At 42.7% G+C, this 27294-nt stretch overlaps 1 protein-coding gene across 5 annotated transcripts in view; it reads right to left on the bottom strand.

Annotated features, from left to right (window-relative positions):
• Positions 1-27294, bottom strand: part of LOC110532808 (guanine nucleotide-binding protein G(i) subunit alpha) — a 62124-nt gene that overhangs the window by 3196 nt on the left and 31634 nt on the right. The window contains exons 4-8 of one of the 5 annotated variants that reach the window (XM_036988937.1): positions 25892-26049; positions 10209-10337; positions 6116-6245; positions 5547-5700; positions 641-832 (exon numbers count right to left, since the gene is read on the bottom strand). In XM_036988937.1, coding sequence (XP_036844832.1) covers positions 642-832; positions 5547-5700; positions 6116-6245; positions 10209-10337; positions 25892-26049 — 762 coding nt within the window. In that variant the 3' untranslated portion in view covers position 641. Of the gene's footprint in view, positions 1-598; positions 833-955; positions 1097-5546; positions 5701-6115; positions 6246-10208; positions 10338-25891; positions 26050-27294 lie in introns of those variants that run through there. The other 4 variants (XM_036988936.1, XM_036988935.1, XM_036988938.1 and 1 more) reach the window with 4 other exon arrangements.

Below are 27294 nucleotides of genomic sequence, written 5' to 3'. Positions count from 1 at the left end.
ATGAGGGCTGCAGTAGATATCTCAGATCGGGGGGATGTGAGGCCTAAGATATCTCAGATCGGGGGGAGTGAGCCTAAGATATCTAAGATCGGGGGGAGTGAGGCCTAAGATATCTCAGATAGGGGTGAGTGAGGCCTAAGATTTCTCAGAGAGGGGGGAGTGAGGCCTAACATATCTCAGAGAGGGGGGAGTGAAGCCTAAGAGGGTTTATAATCAACCAATACCAGGTCTAGGACCTGCACCTTCAACCAACACCAGGTCTAAGACCAACAGCTTTAACCTCAACTAACATGTACCCCCGCACACTGACTCGGGAACCGGTACCCCCTGTATATAGCCTCGTTATCGTTATTTTATTGTGTCACTTTTTATTATTTTTGACATTAGTTTATTTGGTAAATATTTTCTTAACTCCATTTCTTTTACTGCATTTTTGGTTAAGGGCTTGTAAGTACGCATTTCCCGGTAAGGTCTACAGTTGTTGTATTCGGCGCATGTGACAAATAAAGTTAGATTTTATTTTATTTGAATACCAGGTCTAGGCTCTGCACCTTTAACCAATACTAAGTCTAGGATCTTTTTTACAGGGATTCAGTACCTAGAAAGATCAAAAGGTCACTGACTTGAAGATCCCTGTCACCTCAGTAGAGTCCACACTCCTTGAGGTTGATCTTGATGATGACGTCTGTGACGGCGTCAAACACGAACTGAACGTTCTTGGTGTCGGTGGCGCATGTGAAGTGAGTGTAGATCTCTTTAGTGCCCTTCCTCCTGTTGAGATCCTCAAACTGACACTGGATATAGGCTGCTGCCTCCTCATATGTACTGGCACCTGTAATAATAATAATGCATTATGGGTAGTGTAGTACACTAGATATAGGCTGCTGCCTCCTCATATGTACTGGCACCTGTAATAATAATAATAACAACAACAATAATAATAATGCATTATGGGTACTGTAGTACACTAGATAAAGGCTGCAGCCTCCTCATATGTACTGGCACTTGGGTTGGTGAGGAGACAGATATCAGAACAAGAGCATTATGGGTAATGTACTACACTGGATGTAGGCTACACTCTCATATGTACTGGCACCTGTAATAATAATAGTGCATTATGGGTACTGCAGTGCACTGGATGTAGGCTGCCACCCTCCTCATATGTACTGGCACAAGGCAGCATTGGTGAGGAAATGGGACACCATGAACCTCTAAATCAACATAAACAAAAAAAAACAAAGACATAACAATAGTTACCAATTCTGTGCATTATACATATATTTTCAACGTTTACTACTACTCTCCAACTAATAGCGAGGAGAAACCTCATTCAGTACAACTCCCTAACTAATCAACCTACTATCTATTCTACAGCGCATTCCCTTCTCTCCTTAAATCCTATAAACAGGACGACTCGTCAGAGTGGATCGGGACTAAGAGAGAAGTCTGGCTTATCCAAACTGACACGCCTCAGAAAGGAGGGATACATACATATTTAAAACACCTATTCTGTAGTGATCTAATAGAGTTGGATTAAATTATTCAGAGACTAAGGGTTATATCCATATCCGGTTAGTATTAGAGGTAATAAACTCTGTATTGGTCTGTCTGTCTGGTTAGTATTAGAGGCATTAAACTCTGTATTGGTCTGTCTTGTCTGGTTAGTATTAGAGGTAATAAACTCTGTATTGGTCTGTCTGTCTGGTTAGTATTAGAGGCATTAAACTCTGTATTGGTCTGTCTGTCTGGTTAGTATTAGAGGTAATAAACTCTGTGTCTGTGTCTCTGTGTTTGAAACTGCAATTTTTCTGTCAGCACCATGACAAATGTGTAGAATTGCAGGAAAATAGCTTTAAAACAGCCAAATTTAGTCTCTGCAGCCAAGAGGGTAGCCTCTAAAACTGCGCAATTGCTGGAAAAAAAATCATGTCTGTATGGTATGTTTGTCTGGTTAGTATTAGAGGTATTAAGCTCTGTTGCCGTCTCTCTCTGTCTGTATGGTTAGTATTAGCAGCCTGGTCTCAGACTACAAGTAACATACTAAACGGACAACTTTAGCATTATAACTAATTAACAACTTTTCAACTACTTAATTAATGCCTTTTAGCTATAACCCACAACTCAAAGGTTGTGAGTTTGAATCTCATCACAGACCACTTTAGCATTTTAGCCAATTAGCAACTTTTCAACTACTTAGCATGTTAGCTAAGCCTTCCCTAACCCTTGTAGCTAACCTTTCCCTTAACCCTTTAACCTAACTCCCAAACGAAACCTTGACCCCTAACCCTAACCTAACTAAACGCTAGCCAGCTACGTTTTGCAAATTCGTAACATATAATACGAACTGTAAATTCGTAACATGTCATACAAAATGAGTGATTGACATCCAAAAATGAACACATGCTATTACGAAAGGTAAGAAAAAACGCCTTATGTATTTATGTGTACCATAAAAAGGCTATTTGAAGACTGTCACTGATCCAATGTCAACAAAAATACAGGTATCTGTCAACATAATAGAAACACTGGAGTAAATTATTTTTAAAAAGTACATTAAACAAAAAAATATAAACGCAACATGCAACAATTTCAAAGATTTTACTGAGTTACAGTTCATAGAAGGAAATCAATTTTGAATAAATTCATAAGGACCTAATCTATGGATTTCACCTGACTGGGCAGGGGCGCAGCCAATCTGAATGAATTTTCCCCCCCCTCAGACGATCCCGCAGGTGAAGAAGTAACTGGCAAGCCCAACTGATTGGTAAACGTACTGCAAATTAAATAAATCATGTGTAAACCCATTGGTGCACAACATTTCAGAAAAATAAGCTTTTTGTGCGTATGGAATAGAGGTCGACCGATTATGATTTTTCGATACCGATTATTGGAGGACCAAAAAAAGCCGATACCGATTTAAAATCGGCCAATTTTTATATATATATATATATATTTGTAATAATGACAAATACAACACTGAATGAACACTTATTTTAAATTAATATAATACATACATAAAAAATAAATGTAGTCTCAAATAAATAATGAAACATGTTCAATTTGGTTTAAATAATGCAAAAACAGTGATGGAGAAGAAAGTAAAACATGTGCCATGTAAGAAAGCTAAAGTTTAAGTTCCTTGCTCAGAACATGAGAACATATGAAAACTGCTGGTTCCTTTTAACATGAGTCTTCAATATTCCCAGGTAAGAAGTTTTAGGTTGTAGTTATTACAGGACCATTTATCTCTATACCATTTGTATTTCATATACCTTTGACTATTGGATGTTCTTATAGGCACTTTAGTGTTGCCAGCCTAATCTCGGGTGTTGATAGGCTTGAAGTCATAAACAGCGCTGTGCTTCAAGCATTGCTAAGAGCTGCTGGCAAACGCAGGAAAGTGTTGTTTGAATGAATGCTTACGAGCCTGCTGCTGCCTACCACCGCTCAGTCAGACTGCTCTATCACATATCAAATCATAGACTTAATTATAATATAATAAACACAGAAATACGAGCCTTAGGTCATTAATATGGTCAAATCCGGGAAACTATCGGAAACTATTTAAGAAAGGCATTGATGTTCATTGGTGCTAAGACCGTGCTTTTTTCGTGAATGTGCTTGTTAAATCATCACCCGTTTGTCGAACTAGGCTGTGATTCAATGATAATTTAACAGGCTCCGCATTGATTATTTGCAACGCAGGACAAACTAAACTAGTAATATCAACCATGTGTAGTTAACTAGTGATTATGTAAAGATTGATTGTTTTTTATAAGATAAATGTAATGCTAGCTAGCAACTTACCTTGGCTCCTTGCTGCACTCGTGTAACAGGTGGACAGCCTGCCACCCAGTCTCCTCGTGGAATGCAATGCAATCGGCGTCCAAAAATGCAGATTACCGAAAACTTGAAATCGGCCCTAATTTGTATTTTATTTTAATTATACCCCTTTTTCTCCCCAATTTCATGGTAACCAATTGTTTAGTAGCTACTATCTTGTCTCATCGCTACAACTCCCGTACGGGCTCGGGAGAGACGAAGGTTGAAAGTCATGCGTCCTCCGATACACAACCCAACCAAGCCGCACTGCTTCTTAACACAGCGCGCATCCAACCCGGAAGCCAGCCGCACCAATGTGTCGGAGGAAACACCTTGCACCTGGCAACCTTGGTTAGCGCGCACTGCGCCTGGCCCGCCACAGGAGTCGCTGGTACGCGATGAGACAAGGACATCCTTACCTGCCAAACCCTCCCTAACCCGAACGACGCTAGGCCAATTGTGCGTCGCCCCACGGACCTCCCGGTCGCGGCCGGTTACGACAGAGCCTGGGCGCGAACCCAGCTGGTGCTGCAGTGCAGCGCCCTTAACCACTGCGCCACCCGGGAGGCCCCTGGAACATTTCTAGTAGATTTTATTTCAAATCATGAAACCAACACTTTACATGTTGCGTTTATATTTTTGTTCAGTATATATTGAAAGCAGGTGCTTCCACACAGATGTGGTTCCTGAGTTAATGAAGTAATTAACATCCCATCATGCTTAGGGCCATTATTTTTGCTAATATGGCTATGCCCCCATAGGATGACAATGCCCCCATCTACAGGGCAGTGATCACTGAATGGTTCGATGAGCATGAAAACGATGTAAACCATATGCCGTGGCCTTCTCTCAGTCACCAGATCTCAACCCGATTGAACACTTAGGGGAGATTCTGGAGCGGTGTCTGAGACAACGTTTTCCACCACCATCAACAAAACACCCAAATGATGGAATTTCTTGTGGGGAATGGGTGTCGCCCCACTCCAATAGAGTTCCAGACGCTTGTAGAATCCATGCCACGGTGAAGCTGTTCTGGCTCGTGATGAACCCAACGCTCCATTAAGACACTTTATGTTGCCGTTTCCTTTATTTAGGCAGTTACCTATATTTAATTTAACCTTTAGGCAAGTCAGTTAAGAACAAATTCTTATTTTCAATTTCAGTGGGTTAACTGCCTGTTCAGGGGCAGAACGACAGATTTGTACCTTGTCAGCTTGGGGGTTTGAACTTGCAACCTTCCGGTTACTAGTCCAACGATCTTAACCACTAGGCTACCCTGCCGCCGGTAGTAGAAACGCAAGCCAAAGCAAAGTTCAGAAAAAAAGCTAACAGTGGCTATCTAAATATGCTTTATTTAGGCAGTTACCTATATATCGGTAGTAGAAAGGCAAGCCAAAGCAAAGTTCAGAAAAAAAGCTAACAGTGGCTATCTAAATATGCTTTATTTAGGCAGTTACCTATATATCGGTAGTAGAAAGGCAAGCCAAAGCAAAGTTCAGAAAAAAAGCTAACAGTGGCTATCTAAATATGCTTTATTTAGGTTGCTAATGGAATGACCCCAAAATAACTAACAAAAACAACAATGCCTTTGGCTTTTAAAAAAGTACACAAACTCCTATTTAAAATCAGGAACCCCTACAACACTTCCAAATATTTTACATCATGTATTTGGTGTGTGTGTGTGTGTGTGTGTGTGTGTACTACTCAACGCGTCTGATCCTCACCTGCGTACTCGGGGTAACAGATGGTGAGTGGACTCCTGCCGATCTTCTCCTCAAACAGATCCTTCTTGTTGAGGAAGAGGATAACGGAGGTGTCTGTGAACCACTTGTTGTTGCAGATGGAGTCAAATAGCTTCATGCTCTCATGCATACGGTTCTGTAGGGGAGGACAGGACGGTTCATTAATAGGACCCGGGCCGGGTGGTAAGTTACGTAAATGCTAATGCTATAAACTAATGAAAAATACTAAGCATCCTGAGCCGGGTAGCACCGAGACGTTTTGAAAAGGAGGTGAGAGATTTGAGTAAGGGACAGCTCCCTCACACTTCCTCTGGAGACTGAACTGACACCGCCCATCCCCGTCCCCTCCTCTACCTCCCCCTTCACCACCTTCTTCTGCCTGAATTGAACCCCGTCACCCTTCCTCACCCCTCTTCGTCCTCTGCCAACACCAGGTCATAGTCGCTGAGCGCCACACAGAAGATTATGTCCATCACACCCTCCCTCCTCACCCCTCACTCTCTTCCCGCTCTCCCTTCTCTCTCACCCCTCTCCACCTCTTCTCTCCTTACCATCTCTTCGTCCTCTGCCAAAACCAGGTCATAGTCGCTGAGCGCCACACAGAAGATAATGGAGGTCACTCCCTCAAAGCAGTGGATCCACTTCTTCCTCTCCGACCGCTGGCCGCCCACGTCAAACATTCTGGGGTGAAACAGTGACAAAGACACCCAGCAAGATCAGGTCAACGTAAGGTTCAGGAGGGGAGGTACCGCAGTGTGAAGGGAAACATACATTATAACAATTGATAGATTTGACAAGATTGGATTGGATGACCAAGATTGCATGCACTTTTCACTAGTTTCACTTGAACTAATTCAGGCTAACATCTGCGCCTGTACCCCACCATGCACCACGGTCCCAGACAGTCAGTTTAGCTCATTCAGGCTAACATCTGCACCTGTACCCCACCATGCACCACGGTCCCAGACAGTCAGTTTAGCTCATTCAGGCTAACATCTGCGCCTGTACCCCACCATGCACCACGGTCCCAGACAGTCAGTTTAGCTCATTTAGGCTAACATCTGCGCCTGTACCCCACCATGCACCACGGTCCCAGACAGTCAGTTTAGCTCATTCAGGCTAACATCTGCGCCTGTACCCCACCATGCACCACGGTCCCAGACAGTCAGTTTAGCTCATTTAGGCTAACATCTGCGCCTGTACCCCACCATGCACCACGGTCCCAGACAGTCAGTTTAGCTCATTCAGGCTAACATCTGCGCCTGTACCCCACCATGCACCACGGTCCCAGACAGTCAGTTTAGCTCATTCAGGCTAACATCTGCGCCTGTACCCCACCATGCACCACGGTCCCAGACAGTCAGTTTAGCTCATTCAGGCTAACATCTGCGCCTGTACCCCACCATGCACCACGGTCCCAGACAGTCAGTTTAGCCCATTCAGGCTAACATCTGCGCCTGTACCCCACCATGCACCACGGTCCCAGACAGTCAGTTTAGCTCATTCAGGCTAACATCTGCACCTGTACCCCACCAAGGTCCCAGACAGTCAGTTTAACGAATTCTAGCTAACATCTGCACCTGTACCCCACCAAGGTCCCAGACAGTCAGTTTAACGAATTCTAGCTAACATCTACGCCTGTACCCCACCATGCACCACGGTCCCAGACAGTGTGTTTAGCTCATTCAGGATAACTTCTGCACCTGTACCCCACCAAGGTCCCAGACAGTCAGTTTAGCTCATTCAGGCTAACATCTGCACCTGTACCCAACCAAGGTCCCAGACAGTCAGTTTAGCTCATTCAGGCTAACTTCTGCACCTGTACCCCACCAAGGTCCCAGACAGTCAGTTTAGCTCATTCAGGTTAACTTCTGCACCTGTACCCCACCAAGGTCCCAGACAGTCAGTTTAGCTCATTCAGGTTAACTTCTGCACCTGTACCCCACCAAGGTCCCAGACAGTCAGTTTAGCTCATTCAGGTTAACTTCTGCACCTGTACCCCACCAAGGTCCCAGACAGTCAGTTTAGCTCATTCAGGTTAACTTCTGCACCTGTACCCCACCAAGGTCCCAGACAGTCAGTTTAGCTCATTCAGGTTAACTTCTGCACCTGTACCCCACCAAGGTCCCAGACAGTCAGTTTAGCTCATTCAGGTTAACTTCTGCACCTGTACCCCACCAAGGTCTCAGACAGTCAGTTTAACTCATTCAGGCTAACTTCTGCACCTGTACCCCACCAAGGTCCCAGACAGTAGAGGAGAGGACAAGTTTACACTGAGCAACTCAACTGAAATAACACACAGACCGACAGACAACATATGCCCCTGCCTGCATTAGCCCAGACAATGCAGTCGTCCGAGACATTTCTAGGAAATAAAACGTTGCTGAGCATATCATCCGCATGAACAGACTTTGTCCTCACCACTTTGTAACTGGCAGCCCAGCTGATTGGCAAACGTACTGCAAATTAAGAAATCATGTGACTAAGCTAAATAAAAATAAACTAGACAACGAAACAAAGATAAATTATATAAAAGAAAGATAGTAAAAAGCTATGGAGCACCTTAAAATGAAATTTTGCGGAGAAAAAAAACAAATCGGCGCCATCATTTATTGAATCAGATGGTTCATTCATAACAAAACCCACTGATATGGCCAACTACTTTAATGACTTTTTCATCTATGTATGCGGATGACTCAACACGTCAGCTACTACAGCGACTGAAATGACTGCAATACTTCACAAAGAGCTGCAGTTACTTTCAGAATGGTTAGCAAGTTATAAGTTAGCCCTAAATATTTCCAAAACTAAAAGCATTGTATTTGGGACAAATCATTCGCTAATCCCTAAACCTCAACTAATTCTCGTAATGAACAATGTGGACATTCATCAAGTCGCGGTGACTAAACTGCTTGGAGTAAGCCTGGATTGTAAACTGTCATGGTCAAAACATATTGATACAACAGTAGCTAAGATGGGGAGAGGTCTGTCCATAATAAAGCGCAGCTCTGCCTTCTTAACAACACTATCAACAAGGCAGGTCCAACAGGCCCTAGTTTCTACCTTCTCAACAACACTATCAACAAGGCAGGTCCAACAGGCCCTAGTTTCTACCTTCTTAACAACACTATCAACAAGGCAGGTCCTACAGGCCCTGGTTTCTAGCTTTTAAACAACACTATCAACAAGGCAGGTCCTACAGGCCCTGGTTTCTACCTTCTCAACAACACTATCAACAAGGCAGGTCCAACAGGCCCTAGTTTCTACCTTCTTAACAACACTATCAACAAGGCAGGTCCTACAGGCCCTGGTTTCTAGCTTTTAAACAACGCTATCAACAAGGCAGGTCCTACAGGCCCTGGTATCTACCTTTTAAACAACACTATCAACAAGGCAGGTCCTACAGGCCCTGGTTTCTACCTTCTCAACAACACTATCAACAAGGCAGGTCCTACAGGCCCTAGTATCTACCTTCTCAAAAACACTATCAACAAGGCAGGTCCTACAGGCCCTAGTTTCTACCTTCTTAACAACACTATCAACAAGGCAGGTCCTACAGGTCCTAGTTTCTACCTTTTTAACAACACTATCAACAAGGCAGGTCCTACAGGTCCTAGTTTCTACCTTCTTAACAGCACTATCAACAAGGCAGGTCCTACAGGCCCTAGTTTCTACCTTCTTAACAACACTGTCAACAAGGCAGGTCCTACAGGACCTAGTTTCTACCTTCTTAACAGCACTATCAACAAGGCAGGTCCTAGAGGCCCTGGTTTTGTCACACCTAGACTACTGTTCAGTAGTGTGGCCAGGTGCCACAAAGAGGGACTTAGGAAAATTGCAGTTGGCTCAGAACAAGGCAGCACGGCTGGCTCTTAAAAGTACACAGAGAGTTAACATTAATGACATGCATGTCAATCTCTCATGGCTTAAAGTGGAAGAGAGATTACCGAGGTAGGGAAAACTGTCTGTTTTAAAATACTAGCACACAGCTCGGACACCCATGCATACCCCACAAGACATGCCACCAGAGGTCTCTTCACAGTCCCCAAGTTCAGAACAGACTATGGGAGGCGCACATTACTACATAGAGCCACGACTACATGGAACTCTATTCCACATCAGGTAACTGATAAACAGTAAAATTAGATTTAAAAAACAGATAAAATACACCTTATAGGGAACAGCGGGGACTGTGAAGCAACACAAACATATAATAATGCCTTCATTTTGCCGGCCTCCATAATAAATACACATACAGAAATGACTTCTATAATAGAGAATATGCTTTGCCTACTCTTTGACTGTCTGCTTACTGTAAACCAGCTGGTGTATAAGGGCTGACTGATTATACGTATATATATATATATATATATATATATATATATATATATATATATATATATATATATATATATATATATATGCTAGCCGTTACCTGGTTGGCAATTAATTAACAACTAATGGGTTTATGTTTGTCTAAACTAATTAATTAAGTCAGATTAATAAAGTGATCTAGTTCATTCATCATGTCGACATTGTGAAACAGCCTCATGAGGCTCTGGCTTGGCACTGAGCTGATTATTCTCAAACGACCAAGATCTGTCTCCATTAAAAGTGTGTGTAGCTTGCAGTGGGTGTACTGACTTGAAGTAGAGCTCTTTGAAGGTAAAGTGTGTCTCCACGATGCCAGTAGTCTTGACTCTGGTCCTCAGCACGTCTTGCTGGGTGGGGACATAACTCTGTTGGGTGATACGGTCCAGGTCATTCAGATAACTGAGGGAGAGAGACGGAGAGAGAGAGAGAGAAATCAATGAAAAAAAAAAACAATTGCATACATCATTCTTTCATACATGTAATCATGAAATCAATGCCGTGCTTTCTGATAACCATGCCAAGGTGTTGCATACAGTGCCTTCGGAAAGTATTCAGACCCCTTGACTTTTTCCACATTTTGTTACGTTGCAGCCTTATTCTAAAATTGATAAAGTCGTTATTTATCTTCATCAATTTGAGACATTTTTGCAAAAAAACTGAAATATAACATTTACATAAGTATTCAGACCCTTTACTCAGTACTTTGTTGAAGCACCTTTGGCCGCGATTACAGTCTCGATTTTTCGACATTTGAGAAAATGTCCCTTGAATGTTTTGGTACACCCACTGGAAAGCTCTTCATTGTCTACACCCATTCAGCATCGTTCACACCATCTTAAGCTTTAGCCCGACACATCTCTTTAAGGATTCAAATGAGGCCATGTGCTAAACAGAGTGAGTAGTTTAGTAAACAACCAAAGATTTCAAGACTAAAAGTGGTAAAAGTAGTAGCCTACAATAAGGAAAAGCTCTCAGTAAAAATACATTTGATCTAGTCCTTGGCCTAATCTGACTTTGGTGCAGGTCATGTTCTTCACATTACCTTCTCTGGTAAACACACACTATATTTGTCACATGCACAGGATACAGAAGGTGTAAACGGTACAGTGAAATGATTACTTGAATAGTAGCAATATCCAAAACATAAATATTTGTACAATTATTAGACTACGCTTACCCGACACACTTGTCTAAATTGATGGGTCATGTGAAAGAAAACTATAACCACATCTAGCTAAGTGGATGGGTTACTATTGTCTAGACACGTACACATGTTCATGAAATACACGTAATCACCCCCAGACACATCTGTCTAACTTGATGGGTCATGTAATCATCTGGTGAAGTGAAGTCTTTTGTTTTTTCTTGGTCAAGTAGCCTTTTCTAGCTAATCAATGAATGAATCCCTGGCCAGTCTCCAGGTCTCAACCCCATAGAAAATCTTTGGAGGGAGTTGAAAGTCCGTGTTGCCCATCAACACCCCCAAACATCACTGCTCTAGAGGAGATCTGCATGGAGGAATGGGCCAAAATACCAGCAACAGTGTGTGAAAACCTTGTGAAGACTTGCAGAAAACATTTGACCTCTGTCATTGCCAACAAAGGGTATATAACAAAGTATTGAGATACACTTTTGTTATTGACCAAATACTTATTTTCCACCATAATTGGCAAATAAATTCATAAGAAATCCTACAATGTGATTTTCTGGATTTTCTCCCCTCATTTTGTCTGTCATAGTTGAAGTGTACCTATGATGAAAATTACAGGCCTCTCTCATCTTTTTATGTGGGAGAACTTGCACAATTGGTGGCTGACTAAATACTTTTTTGCCCCACTGTATATGCCAAGTTGCTCTGTCAGAATATCATAATGGACCTGCAACTTTGACTTTCTCCAATTCCGCTCTACAATCTCTCTTTAATGGATGAGGTGAGGAAACAAATACAAGGGCTCTCTGTTTGGATGTGGCCATTTTCAACCTTACTGGAGATCTGGCATTTCTAATTGCCTTGTTATATCTGCCAAGTTGCTCTCTCAGAATATCATAATGGACCTGCTACTTTGACTTTTTCCACTTCCGCTCTACAATTTCTCTTTAGTGCATTCGTTTCCTCACCTCATCCAAGAGGCTCTCTGTTTGGATGTGGCCATTTTCAACCTTACTGGAGATCTGGCATTTCTAATTGCCTTGTTATATCTGCCACGTTGCTCTCTCAGAATATCATAATGGACCTGCTACTTTGACTTTTTCCACTTCCGCTCTACAATTTCTCTTTAGTGCATTCGTTTCCTCACCTCATCCAAGAGGCTCTCTGTTTGGATGTGGCCATTTTCAACCTTACTGGAGATCTGGCATCGGTGGTTTCCCTTCATTTGTTATTAAAAGTTATCAACTAAATCCTCACAAGAGGAAGGCAGAATAGGTGATGGTGTATTGTTCAGACACAATAATAAAATCTGTAGCAACTTCAGAGGTCAGATAGTGCTTCTTAATATTGCATTCAGGTATGTAAAAAAGGTAGTAAAAAATACAGTGTTGATCAGATAAAGCAACATCAACAATAGAGGATATGTCAATAGAAAGCCCCTTGGTAATAACCAGGTCCAGAGTATGGCTGTAGTTATGGCAGGGCCCAGTAGAAAGCCCCTTGGTAATAACCAGGTCCAGTAGAAAGCCCCTTGGTAATAACCAGGTCCAGAGTATGGCTGTGGTTATGGCTGGGCCCAGTAGAAAGCCCCTTGGTAATAACCAGGTCCAGTAGAAAGCCCCTTGGTAATAACCAGGTCCAGTAGAAAGCCCCTTGGTAATAACCAGGTCCAGAGTATGGCTGTAGTTATGGCAGGGCCCAGTAGAAAGCCCCTTGGTAATAACCAGGTCCAGAGTATGGCTGTGGTTATGGCTGGGCCCAGTAGAAAGCCCCTTGGTAATAACCAGGTCCAGAGTATGACTGTAGTTATGGCAGTGCCCAGTAGAAAGCCCCATGGTAATAACCAGGTCCAATAGAAAGCCCCTTGGTAATAACCAGGTCCAATAGAAAGCCCCTTGGTAACAACAAGGTCCAGTAGAAAGCCCCTTGGTAATAACCAGGTCCAGAGTATGGCTGTGGTTATGGCTGGGCCCAGTAGAAAGCCCCTTGGTAATAACCAGGTCCAGAGTATGGCTGTGGTTATGGCTGGGCCCAGTAGAAAGCCCCTTGGTAATAACCAGGTCCAGTAGAAAGCCCCTTGGTAATAACCAGGTCCAGAGTATGGATGTGGTTATGACTGGGCCCAGTAGAAAGCCCCTTGGTAATAACCAGGTCCAGTAGAAAGACCCTTGGTAATAACCAGGTCCAGAGTATGACTGTGGTTATGGCAGGGCCCAGTAGAAAGCCTCTTGGTAATAACCCGGTCCAGAGTATGGCTGTGGTTATGGGTGGGCCCAGTAGAAAGCCCCTTGGTAATAACCAGGTCCAGTAGAAAGCCCCTTGGTAATAACCAGGTCCAGTAGAAAGCCCCTTGGTAATAACCAGGTCCAGAGTATGGCTGTGGTTATGGCTGGGCCCAGTAGAAAGCCCCTTGGTAATAACCAGGTCCAGAGTATGGCTGTGGTTATGGCAGGGCCCAGTAGAAAGACCCTTGGTAATAACCAGGTCCAGAATATGGCTGTGGTTATGGCCAGGTCCAGTAGAAAGCCCCTTGGTAATAACCAGGTCCAGAGTATGACTGTGGTTATGGCTGGGCCCAGTAGAAAGCCCCTTGGTAATAACCAGGTCCAGTAGAAAGCCTCTTGGTAATAACCAGGTCCAGAGTATGGCTGTGGTTATGGCTGGGCCCAGTAGAAAGCCCCTTGGTAATAACCAGGTCCAGTAGAAAGCCCCTTGGTAATAACCAGGCCCAGTAGAAAGCCCCTTGGTAATAACCAGGTCCAGAGTATGGCTGTGGTTATGGCTGGGTCCAGTAGAAAGCCCCTTGGTAATAACCAGGTCCAGTAGAAAGCCCCTTGGTAATGACCAGGTCCAGAGTATGGCTGTGGTTATGGCTGGGCCCAGTAGAAAGCCCCTTGGTAATAACCAGGTCCAGTACAAAGCCCCTTGGTAATAACCAGGTCCAGTAGAAAGCCCCTTGGTAATAACCAGGTCCAGTAGAAAGCCCCTTGGTAATAACCAGGTCCAGAGTATGGCTGTGGTTATGGCTGGGCCCAGTAGAAAGCCTCTTGGTAATAACCAGGTCCAGTAGAAAGCCCCTTGGTAATAACCAGGTCCAGAGTATGGCTGTAGTTATGGCTGGGCCCAGTAGAAAGCCCCTTGGTAATAACCAGGTCCAGAGTATGGCTGTAGTTATGGCTGGGCCCAGTAGAAAGCCCCTTGGTAATAACCAGGTCCAGTAGAAAGCCCCTTGGTAATAACCAGGTCCAGAGTATGGCTGTGGTTATGGCTGGGCCCAGTAGAAAGCCTCTTGGTAATAACCAGGTCCAGTAGAAAGCCCCTTGGTAATAACCAGGTCCAGAGTATGGCTGTAGTTATGGCTGGGCCCAGTAGAAAGCCCCTTGGTAATAACCAGGTCCAGTAGAAAGCCCCTTGGTAATAACCAGGTCCAGAGTATGACTGTAGTTATGGCAGGGCCCAGTAGAAAGCCCCTTGGTAATAACCAGGTCCAGTAGAAAGCCCCTTGGTAATAACCAGGTCCAGAGTATGGCTGTGGTTATGGCAGGGCCCAGTAGAAAGCCCCTTGGTAATAACCAGGTCCAGTAGAAAGCCCCTTGGTAATAACCAGGTCCAGAGTATGACTGTAGTTATGGCTGGGCCCAGTAGAAAGCCCCTTGGTAATAACCAGGTCCAGTAGAAAGCCCCTTGGTAATAACCAGGTCCAGAGTATGACTGTGGTTATGGCTGGGCCCAGTAACATTTTGGATAAAGTCCATAGAGCCAAAAACAAAACATAAATTCAATGGCCTTGGAGTCAGTCTGTCAACATGAATATTAAAATCACCCAACACAATGATTTTTATCATAGTTCTCAAGGACAACAGACAATAGTTCAGAGAAACCAGTAAAGAAAGTGGGGCAGTGCTTTGTTGTCCTATACAGGGTTACAGTCAGCACTGGTAGCTGACATTTAAAGAGTATAGCATGATGCTCAAAATACCCAAAGTTGCCAAAGGAAATGTCCTTAGAGCTGAGAGCGTTAGTAAAAATAGAGGCTGTCCCCCCACCCGTTTCCCCTTTTCAGAGTATGAAAAGCTGTAGTCTGGGGGAAATGGTAGGATATGACAGTTTATATAAACTCAATAGAAGGCAGAGTTAAAGGAACATACATTAGTTTACTCACACTAACCAAAGTGCCATTTCTACAGGAGTCAATATGCTTTCCAAGTCCTCCGGTTGCTTATTCTGACAGGGAGAACTGGAGCACTACCAGACCCTGTCTGTCGTCAGTCTCTAAAAACAGTTTGATGTCGCTGGAAATAATCCAGGAACTCCATGCGGTTAGTGTGAATCCTGCTCGTTGCTCCCACAGCAAATCAAAGTTGTCACAAAAGGAGACATTCCTGTCGTTGCAAAGATTCTTCATGTACTCGTTTAGGGCAAACGTTTCGTTGTCCTCCCTCAGATCACCTAAAACGAAGTGTCGTTAAACCTACGTGACTGACGATGGTGTCAATATTGGAGTAGTTGGCCAGAACCATTTATGTAAAGCCCTTTTAAAAAAACTAAACAACAGTAGAACAACAGTCTAGTGAACTGGACTGAAGGACATGTTCTCTGGACAGAGACAGAAACAGACAAAGACAGCCGAGGACTGTAAAATCTATGTGATCCATGTGAATTCAGGCTGAATACGGTTTCATATGTTGATAAATGATAAACATTGGTTGCTAGAGGTTTGAGTGAAAACAGAGAGGGTAGGCTAGGGATAGACTGACTCACTACTAGTCTCTCCAGCCAAGCAGCTATGCAGACAGAGAGCAGCTAGATACAACCAGACCTGGGTTCAAAGAATATTTAATATTTATTTAATACTTTGAGCCTTTTCTCTAGCCTGCCTGTAGTCCCAGGAGGGTGGATTTTTGAACTTCCGGGACTATTATATTAGTCCATTAAGCCAGGCAAGCTCAATCAAGCACAGATAACATATTTAAATGAATTTAAATACTATTTGAACCCAGGTCTTATGTGGACAGGCAGCTCCGACCTCCAACAACCACTACACCTCCTGTTTCCAAAACAAAGTCGAAGTATCCTTCACACTAACCTACCTTACCCTAGCTTAGGGTGTGTGGGATATAGGCGCCAAAGGTAGCCATAACTTCGCATCTATCATAACTGTAAATAAACTCACTGGGACAAAATAATACACCATTGTTTTTGGTCTTAGTGAACTTTCTCCTATTGTAAACATTGCCTAAATATTCAGTACATGTATAGATAGTCCCTTCATTTAGCTACTGGTGTACAATTACAGTATATTGTAAGTTACTTACACTACAGCACAGTGTAATACACTGTGTGTAGGTTACATTACGTAAGGGGTAATCAACGAGGGGCTATGCTTACTCTGAAAAATTGATAATGCCGCTTATACCAAGGCTATTTTTGCCGCTAAGAAATGTGTTAATTTGCAACTAGAAATGTGTTCAACATTCATTGAAGTAGCTAGAACCTTTACTAGATATCTACAGTAGTTGCCTTGGTAACCAAACAAACAGTTTAGATAACCAAACCATCAGTTCTCTTACAGTAGCTTGCTATTATGAAAATCAAATTCAACAATGCCAATAATGTTTTCAATCGCTCTTTTGCTTTCAAATGCTGCTCAAACATGGAATATGTTGGAATGAACTTCATTGTCATAGTCTGCCACAGATTTTTTTTATATATATTTTTTTTACCTTTATTTAACGAGGCAAGTCAGTTAAGAACACATTCTTATTTTCAATGACGGCCTAGGGTTGTGGGTTAACAGTGGGTTAACTGCCTGTTCAGGGTTCAGAACGACAGATTTGTACCTTGTCAGCTCGGGGATTTGAACTTGCAACCTTTTGGTTACTAGTCCAACTCTTTAACCACTAGGGCTACCCTGTGGTTTATGAGTCATAATACCCATAAAACCTAGCAGGTCAAAACACGGAAATGGTTCCAATCGTTTTTCCATCATTTATCTTATCCATTGTGTATTTTAGAAACACTTCAAATAAGGGATGTTTTATGTAGGCTTACCCTGACGTTTTGATAATCGTGTAAATCTGTCTCGGACATGGTGACTTTTATCAACATATTCGGCTCTATTTGCCACAGGGTTCAATTCTCGGGCCAACTCTTTTCTCTGTATAAATCAATGATGTCGCTCTTGCTGCTGGTGAGTCTCTGATCCACCTCTACGCAGACGACACCATTCTGTATACTTCTGGCCCTTCTTTGGACACTGTGGACACTACCCTCCAGATGAGCTTCAATGTCATACAACTCTCCCTCCGTGGCCTCCAATTGCTCTTAAATACAAGTAAAACTAAATGCATGCTCTTCAACCGATCGCTGCCTACACCTGCCCGCGCGTCCAACATCACTACTCTGGACGGTTCTGACTTAGAATATGTGGACAACTACAAATACCTAGGTGTCTGGTTAGACTGTAAACTCTCCTTACAGACTCACATTAAGCATCTCCAATCCAAAGTTAAATCTAGAATTGGCTTCCTATTTCGCAACAAAGCATCCTTCACTCATGCTGCCAAATATACCCTCGTAAAACTGACCATCCTACCGATCCTCGACTTCGGCGATGTCATTTACAAAATAGCCTCCAACACCCTACTCAACAAATTGGATGCAGTCTATCACAGTGCCATCCGTTTTATCACCAAAGCCCCATATACTACCCACCACTGCGACCTGTACGCTCTCGTTGGCTGGCCTTCGCTTCATACTCGTCGCCAAACCCACTGGTTACAGGTCATCTACAAGTCTCTGCTAGATAAAGCCCCGCCTTATCTCAGTTCACTGGTCACCATAGCAGCACTCACCCGTAGCACACGCTCCAGCAGGTGTATTTCACTGGTCACCCCCAGGGCCAATTCCTCCTTTGGCCGCCTCTCCTTCAAGTTCTCTGCTGCCAATGACTGGAACAAACTACAAAAATCTCTGAAACTGGAAACACTTATCTCCCTCACCAGCTGTAAGCACCAGATGTCAGAGCAGCTCACAGATCACTGCACACAGCCCATCTATAAATAGCCCAAACAATTACCTCATCTCCTACTGTATTTATTAATTTTTGCTCCCTTGCACCCCAGTATTTCTACTTTGCACATTCACCAACTGCAAATCTATAATTCCAGGGGTTTTAGTTGCCCTGGGCATCTTCCGTTGGTGTTTTTCAGAGTCAGTAGAAAGGCCTCTTTAGTGTCCTAAGTTTTCATAACTGTGACCTTAATTGCCTAATGTCTGCAAGCTGTTAGTGTCTTAATGACCGTTCCACAGGTGCATGTTCATTAATTGTTTATGGTTCATTGAACAAGCATGGGAAACAGTGTTTAAACCCTTTACAATGAAGATCTGTGAAGTTATTTGGCTTTTTTATCAATTTTCTTTGAAAGACAGGGTACTGAAAAAGGGATGTTTCTTTTTTGCTGAGTTTATAGCTAGTAGGTAAGGTTATGTAACCTCATTTAGTCCTACCTGCTATGTTTTAAATTAATTGGTATTCGCACATTTGTTTTTGAGGTAGAACTACTGTCATGTTGCCAAAATTAAACTCTCTATTCCAGAACCAATGGACGTGCCTGAGACTCATCACCTCTCAACTAGGTCAGCTGGTTCAACCTGGAACACTATTCTGAGTCTCATCACCTCTCAATTAGGTCAGCTGGTTCAACCTGGAACACTATTCTGAGTCTCATCACCTCTCAACTAGGTCAGCTGGTTCAACCTGGAACACTATTCTGAGTCTCATCACCTCTCAACTAGGTCAGCTGGTTCAACCTGGAAAACTATTCTGAGACTCATCACCTCTCAACTAGGTCAGCTGGTTCAACCTGGAACACTATTCTGAGTCTCATCACCTCTCAACTAGGTCAGCTGGTTCAACCTGGAAAACTATTCTGAGACTCATCACCTCTCAACTAGGTCAGCTGGTTCAACCTGGAAGAGCAGGTGTGTCCAGAAGAGCCCAGCTCGAACACCTGACTTAAATAATCAACATACTGAATCACGGCGATAGGCTATGCTTTGATATAGAACGCAATGCTCCACTCTCAAGTTGAAGTTGTTGACTGATGCCATGGGGACGGCCGCTAAGAAGAAGGGCCAAGCTGAGAAGCAGAAGGCAGCACTGGTCAACACCTGCCCTGTCTGTCAGGTGAGTAGTATTGGTTGGTTATGTATGTGCCTTTATGTTCCTCTCCATACGTAAAGCTATTGTACTGGCTTGTGTGGTACAGACTTTCATATGTGTAGTAGTTTGTTCTATCGTATTGCTTAGTTTATCATTTGTGCCAACTTTGAATTCGATCTAAACCACAGATTAATTTCCTCGATTTTGTAATTGACCTTTTTAAAAATCTAATCAAATCAAATTTTATTGGTCACATACACATGGAAATGCTTGTGCTTCTAGTTCCGACAGTGCAGTAATATCTAACAATTCCCCAACTACCTAATACACACAAATCTAAAGGGTGAATGAGAATATGTACATGTAAGTATATGGATGAGCGATGGCCGAGAGGCATAGATAGACAAGGTGCAGTAGATGGTATAAAATACAGTATAGACAGATGATATGAGTAATGTAAGATATGTAAACATTATTAAAGTGGCATTATTTAAAGTGACGAGTGATCCATTTATTGAAGTGTCCAGTGATTGGGTCTCAATTTCGGCAGCAGCCTCTCTGAGTTAGTTATTGTTGTTAAGCAATCTGATGGCCTTGAGATTGAAAAAACAGCTTATATATCTCTAGACACAGATCAGAAGACATTCAAGCAGCTCTTTGAGACCTAGTATCCCACGTCTCCAATGGTCCCAGTACTGGTTGATGTGCAGGCCTAAGTGACCACACAGTCAAATGGACCTACAGCTGAGGTAAGATTGGACCTCCCAAGTGGAGCAGCGGTCTAAGGCACTGCATCTCAGTGCTTGAGGTGTCCAGGTGACACCCTGGTTCGAATCCAGGCTGTATCACAACCCGGCCGTGATTGGGAGTCCAAAAGGGGCGGGCGCACAATTGGCCCAGCGTCGTCCGGGTATGGTCGGTGTAGGCCGTCTTTGTAAATAATACTTTTTTAACTGACTTGGCTAGATTAAATAAAAATGTTAGATATATATATTAGATTCTTCCATCATTCACACACAATAGACATAGAAACAAAACACCATGTTGTCAACAAACCACTGTCCTCAACACTTAAGTTGTATTGTCTATGGCTCAATTTGTGGAAATGCTGTGTTCACTTTAATGATGTGATTCACAGACACACGATGACCACAATGTGACTGCTGCAACTGAGACAGAATGACATCGAAGGACAAACGTGGAGACCCCGAGTGTGACTGGACATGGGCCAGATATTATTTGTGACAACGACCTAAAAAGGGATGCAGAAGCAAATCAACCAATCATAAGTCTTCTGTCTAAACAAGGAGCATAAACCTGCACACAACCAGAGTTGTTCTGTCGGTGACCTCTCACCTCTGCTCTTGGAGTGGCTCTCGCTGTGACTCCTGCTACTGCGGTCTCTGTCTCTCTCCCGGTCCCTGGCCCGGTCCTTGCTCCTACTGCGGCTGTTTATTCCACAGCTAACCATCTCTAGCTACCCCTTATTCCACACGACTCCTTTTAGGTCCCTCAACTTCAGACACTTTGAAACTCTCCATCTTATTTTTTTTATTTATTTTACCTTTAACTAGGCAAGTCGGTTAAGAATAAATTCTTATTTACAATTATTTACAATGACGGCCTACAGTGACTTAACTGCCTTGTTCAGGGGCAGAACGACAGATTTTTACCTTGTCAGCTCAGGGATTTGATCTTGCAACCTTTCGGTTACTAGTCCAACGCTCTAACCACTAGGCTACCTGCTGCCCCAACACACTAACCACTAGGCTACCTGCTGCCCCTACACTCTAACCACTAGGCTACCTGCCTCCCCTACACTCTAACCACTAGGCCAGACTCACTGGCTCCAGGTCATTAACAGGATGCATGTTTTGGAATATTTTTTATAAAATGTACAAGCTTCCATCTTTTCATTCTGTCAATTCAGTTAGTATTGTGGAGTAAGTACAATGTTGTTGATCCATCCTCAGTTTCCTCCTATCACAGCCATTCAACTCTATAAACTGTTTTAAAGTCACCATTGGCTTCATGGTGAAATCCCTGAGCGGTGTCCTTCCTCTCCGGGAACTCAGTTAGGAAGGACACCTGTATCTTTGTAGTGACTGGGTGTATTGATACACCACCTGAAGTGTAATAAATAAACTTCACCATGCTCAAAGGGATATTCAATGTCTTTTTTTATTTTTACCCATCTAGCAATAGGTGTCCTTCTCTGTGAGGCATTGGAAAACCTCCCTGGTCTTTGTGGTTGAATCTGTGTTTGAAATTCACTGTTCGACTGAGGGACCTTACAGATATTTGTATATGTGTGGGGTACAGAGACGAGATAGTCATTCAAAAATCATATTAAACATTATTATTGCAGAGTGAGTCCATGCAACTTATTGTGACTTAAGCACATTTTTTTTTACTCCTGAATTTATTTAGGTTAACTACTTATCAACTGAAGACATTCCAGCTTTTCATTAATTATGATAAATTCGATATACATTATGGGTATTGTGTGTAGCAGACCAGTAACAACAAAAAAACTCAATTTAATACATTTTAAATTCAGGCTGTAACACAACAAAATGTGGAAAAAGTCAAGGGGTGTGAGTACTTTCATTGAAAAACACAGCAGCTTTTAGGCATGTTTTGCATAACAACAAAGTTGGCTATTTTACAATGGGGGTCAATGGAAAATAATGTTTGGTTTCCCCAATTTGTGGGAGTGGTCGAGGGGAATTTCTTCTTATGATATGAATACCGACTCGGTGTATAAATTACAATACCTTAACTCGTCAATCCACAGTGTAATAAATTAAAATTTACACAATAGACCAACTGATATTTCATAACTGAAATGATAACAGCTGAGTAAATGTTAGTGTTGACATTGTTTATTGTTTATCATTGTTTATCTCCCACTGCATTGTGGAATGCAAATCAGCTATCAGGTAGCTAGGCTTGTATTCTCAAAAAAGCTGCATCGTAAACAAGCTCGTACAAGACAGAGGAGAACAAGACACATCTCGTCTCTCTCTTCCGAACCTGTTTCTGCCCCTCCTCTGAGGTTTATAAATAAACACAATTTAACCTCTCGGAGACAGTGTTGTCCACAAGTACGTAGAGTGGCCAGCCAAATAGTAAAAGTAGTAGGTGAGGTGCCCCCAGGGTCCCTAGGCGTCCCGAGGTTGGGTAACACTGGTCTAAGACTATATGACAAGGACCATTTTCAAGTAAGAGAACATTAAACCGGTCTTCTCTTGAGATTATAAAAGTTTTATTGACAGTTTAACTGCAAGATGTTTGTTCTTCAAATTACAAAGTGCATTCGGAATGTATTCAGACCCATTTACTTTTTCCACAGTGTTACGTTACAGCCTTCTAAAATCTATTAAAAAAACAATATTTCCCCCCTCATCTATTTACACACAATACCCCATTATGACAAAGAAAACAGGTTGATTGGACATGATTTGGAAAGGCAACACACCAGTCTGTATACGGTCACAGTTGACAGTGCATGTCAGAGCAAAACAAGCCATGAGGTCGAAGGAATTGTCTGTAGAGCTCAGAGACAGGATTGTGTCGAGGCACAAATCTGGGGTAGGGCAGCAAAAAATGTCTGCATCAATGAAGGTCCCCAAGAACATAGTGGCCTCCATTTTGAAATGGAAGAGGTTTGGAACCACCAAGACCCTTCCTAGAGCTGGCTACCCGGCCAAACTGAGCAATCAGGGGAGAAGGGCCAAGAACCCAATGGTCACTCTGACAGAGCTCCTCTGTGGAGAGGGGAGAACCTTCCAGAAGGACAACCATCTCTGCAACACTCAACAAATCAGGCCTTTATGATAGAGTGGCCAGATGGAAGCCACTCCTCAGTAAAAGACACATGACAGCCCACTTGGATTGGGCTGATTAAACCAAGATTGAACTCTTTGGCCTGAATGCCAATCGTTACGTCTGGAGGAATCCTGGCACCATCCTTACGGTGAAGCATGGAGGTAGCAGCATCATGCTATGGGGATGTTTTTCAGCAACAGTGACTGGGAGACTAGTCAAGATCGAGGGAAAGATGAACAGAGTAAAGTACAGAGAAATCCTTGATGAAAACCTGCTCCAGAGCGCTCAGGACCTCAGACTGGGGCGAAGGTTCACCTTCCAACAGGACAACGACCCTAAGCACACAGCCAAGACAACACAGGAGTGGTTGTGGGACAAGTCTCTGAATGTTGTTGAGTGGCCCAGGCAGAGCCCGGACTTGAACCTGATCTAACATCTCTGGAGAGACCTGAAAATAGCTGTTCAGCGACGCTCCCTATCCAATGTGATAGAGCTTGAGAGGATCTGCAGAGAAGAATGGGAGAAACTCCCAAAATACAGGTGTGGCAAGCTTGTATCGTCATACCCAAGACTCTAGGCTGTAATCGCTGCCAAAGGTGCTTCAACAAAGTACTGAGTAAAGGGTCTGAATACTTATGTTAATGTGAAATGTCCCCCAAAAAATCACTACATTTGCAAACATTTCTATAAACCTGTTTTTGCCTTGTCATTATGGGGTATTGTGAGTAGATTGATGAGGGAAAAAGCTATTTAATCAATTTTAGAATAAGACTAACGTAAAAGGGGACAGTGCTTTCTGAAGGCCTTGTAATTATTTTATTAAAATAGAAAAATTAATTGAAAAAATAAAAAGGGTTATATCAATATGAACTATTATATCGTTCAGATTTTACAGCCTAAATTAATCCAAAATGACCATTAGGTAGGGCCCTATAACATCTGTTATTTTGTTCCTTCCCAAATTCCCTTCAGATTTTCCAAGTTTCCGTTTATCCCATTTATTTCAAGTTATCACACTCAAAAACCACCTTGTTTTTTATTATTGTTGAAAAACAACTTAATTGGATGTTGTAAGTCCACAACAATGCTTAAAAACACATTAGAGACCACATTTGAGGTCTGGGGGGAAAGAATCTGCGAAATGTAGATTTTTAGGTGTTTTTTAACATTTTTTATTATAGTGAGCGAGACCGTTGTTCAGCGCATGCGTTTTTTTTTTTAGTTTGCTAAAGATAATAATGATATAATAAATAAATACATAAATAATAATGGATTGACTAAAATTATCATGATTTCAATCTCCAGGTAAGCATAGGCTACTTTGTAGTTAACATTTAATTGAGAAGGTTTTTTCGGAAAGACTTTCCATCTACTAGAAGCGGATCTTCATTAGCATCAATGCTAACAGCTACACAAAGTGGTACACACACACACACACACACACATTCTCGTTGCCTCTTCAGAAAAGTTGCAGGACATACAAATCACTTGTCATGAACTTGAACAAATTCATTTAGTTGATTCCCTACTAAAATAAAGGTCAATACATTTTCTTATATTGTGGAATTGCGTTTTAAAACCTGAATTCCGAGGGCCCTAATTATAATATTATCCACTACCATCTACCTCAAATGTTTTCATTTATCTGCAGATAATCGTCAAAAAAGCCTAGGCCAACCAGAAGCCTATGAAATTGAGGGAGCCAACTTGAACTACTCTCACCGGTGCGATTCGGTAGACTTCACTGACTGACGAGATGACGACACACTCACTTCAGAGTCACTGTCTAGCAAGCCCCGGCATCCTAGGAAAGAAAACCTAGGAAATCCATTGGATACCATGGACAGATGACCACGTTGCATTGACTTACGAATGGCAAAGGGATACAGGAGATCGACATTATTCAGTCAGTTCGACACATTTTATAAAAGTAGTCAACACTTGCTGTTCAGTTGTCAATCAAAGTAAATAGCCTATGCGCTACGACTCCACGTGGCTGGCTATGTGAAACACGTGAGAGAAAATAAAAGAATGTCCCAGAAAAAATTATTTGTCTAAGTGGATTTTCGACTCATCCTTACCACTTACATTACATGGGACGTGCAAATTCACCCGCATCATGCTCGCTCTCTCCCTCCGTGTAAAGAACAAGCTGCAATTCAGTTCCTACTTCCTGCATTGTAAACTGCCAGTGTGTATCTTTGATTATGTGTACATTAAACCAGTTTATAGGCATGACAAGTGGAAGAGGTGTGTGTGTGTGTGTGTATGTGTGAGCGTGTGTGTGTATGTGTGAGCGTGTGCGTGTGTATGTGTGTGTATGTGTGTGTATGTATGTGTGTGTGTGTTAAAACCCTACATCCCAACATTAGCATTCCTTTCCACCACCTCTGGTCTCTTGGCCCTTCCACCCCTACGGTAAGGCAGCTCCCGCTTAGCCCAGCCAAAGCTCTTCTCTGTCCTGCCACCCCAATGTTGGTGGAACAAGTTTCCCCCTAAAGTCGGGACAGCGGAGTCCCTTGACCCATCTTTCGAAAAACGTCTCATACCCCTACCACTTTGAAGAGTTTCTTAAAATAACTCTCAGGTCACCTCGACTCTCCTCCCTACAAGAAGTGACTTTGCTGATAAATACCTTTGTCGAGGGAAAATGTACAACATACGATTGATTGTCTCACATTGTTACGATAAATGCACTAATAAATACACTCCGGATAAGAGCGTCTGCTAATTGACTAAAATGTTTTTGTTTTTTTAAGTGTGTGTGTGTGTGTGTGTACTCTGTCTGTCTGTCCGTGTGTGTCTTACTAGGAGGCAGAGTCGTTGAGCTGGTACTCTCTGGAGCGCAGGAAGCAGGTCTGGACACCGCTGTCCGTCCACAGTCTCCGTATCACGCCGGTCAGATCTGATGAGATCACACCCTCTGCCGTTGTACCAGCCAATACAAACAGCTGACGGGCATCGTCCTGGCAACAGACACATCCCCATTAGAACACCGATTGGTTGATTAAGTTTTAATGTCACGTGCACAAGTACAGTGAAATGCCTCTTGCAAACTAAAACATTAAATAATCAATAACAATGTACTACCAAAAAAAAACACACGAGAAATAAGAATAGGAAAAAACAGGAATACCGGAGTGATGTGATGTGATGTGATGTGATGTGATGTGATGTGATGTGATGTGATGTGATGTGATGTGATGTGATGTGATGTGATGTGATGTGATGTGATGTGATGTGATGTGATGTGATGTGATGTGATGTGATGTGATGTGATGTGATGTATGTATGTATGTATGTATGTATGTATGTATGTATGTATGTATAAAGAAAGAAAGAAAGAAAGAAAGAAAGAAAGAAAGAAAGAAAGAAAGAAAGAAAGAAAGAAAGAAAGAAAGAAAGAAAGAAAGAAAGAAAGAAAGAAAGAAAGAAAGAAAGAAAGAAAGAAAGAAAGAAAGAAAGGAAGGGAATAATGTTAAAAGCAGTGAGGCAGGTGAAGTTGCAGAACAAAATCAAAATCAGGATTACAGCAAAGGATTTTGACATAAATTACCGTACTCTGACTCGGTATTGTCAAACGGTTACCAGAGAAGCAGTTGAAAGTCAGACAGCCAAGCCAACAACGTTTGGCTATACAAAAAACTCAGCAGGTTTCTTCCACCTGATATAGAGATGCAGCTTGTATATGACTAGGTCAGCTGACATTTACTTTGGTCTGTTGCCAAGTGAGGTCAGAAGACTTGCCTACCAGTTTGCTGTGGCACACCAACTGTAGTTGGCGCCAAAGTGGGCAGAGAAAGGCCAGCTCAGAGTGGCTTACAGGCTTCTTAAAGCAGCACCCAAAGCTGTCGCTGAGAAAGAAGGAGGCAACTAGCCTTGGCAGGACAAGTAGCTTCTTCGACAATGTAGCATAAGTGATACAGAGATATCATTTTGGACCAGGAGACATACGGAATGTCGGTGAAACTGGGGTGACCACTGTACATAAACCTGACAGAGTGGTGGGCAGACGTGGATTCAAACAAGCAGGGTCACTGACCTCCGCTGAAAGGGGAACCTTCGTCACACTGGCCTGTGCCGTCTCAGCCACAAGGAATAGTATACCTCCATATTTTATATCCCCGTGTCAACGTTCACAATCATTTCCTGATCAACGGGACACCTGGCCCAAAAAGGAAGGGAAAATCCCTCCGAGTGGATGAAAGATG

This window comes from Oncorhynchus mykiss, chromosome 9 (assembly GCF_013265735.2).
Source record: "Oncorhynchus mykiss isolate Arlee chromosome 9, USDA_OmykA_1.1, whole genome shotgun sequence".
NCBI lineage: Eukaryota > Metazoa > Chordata > Actinopteri > Salmoniformes > Salmonidae > Oncorhynchus > Oncorhynchus mykiss.
Note: the sequence above shows the minus strand (reverse complement) of the source record. Positions and strands in the feature narration are given on the sequence as shown.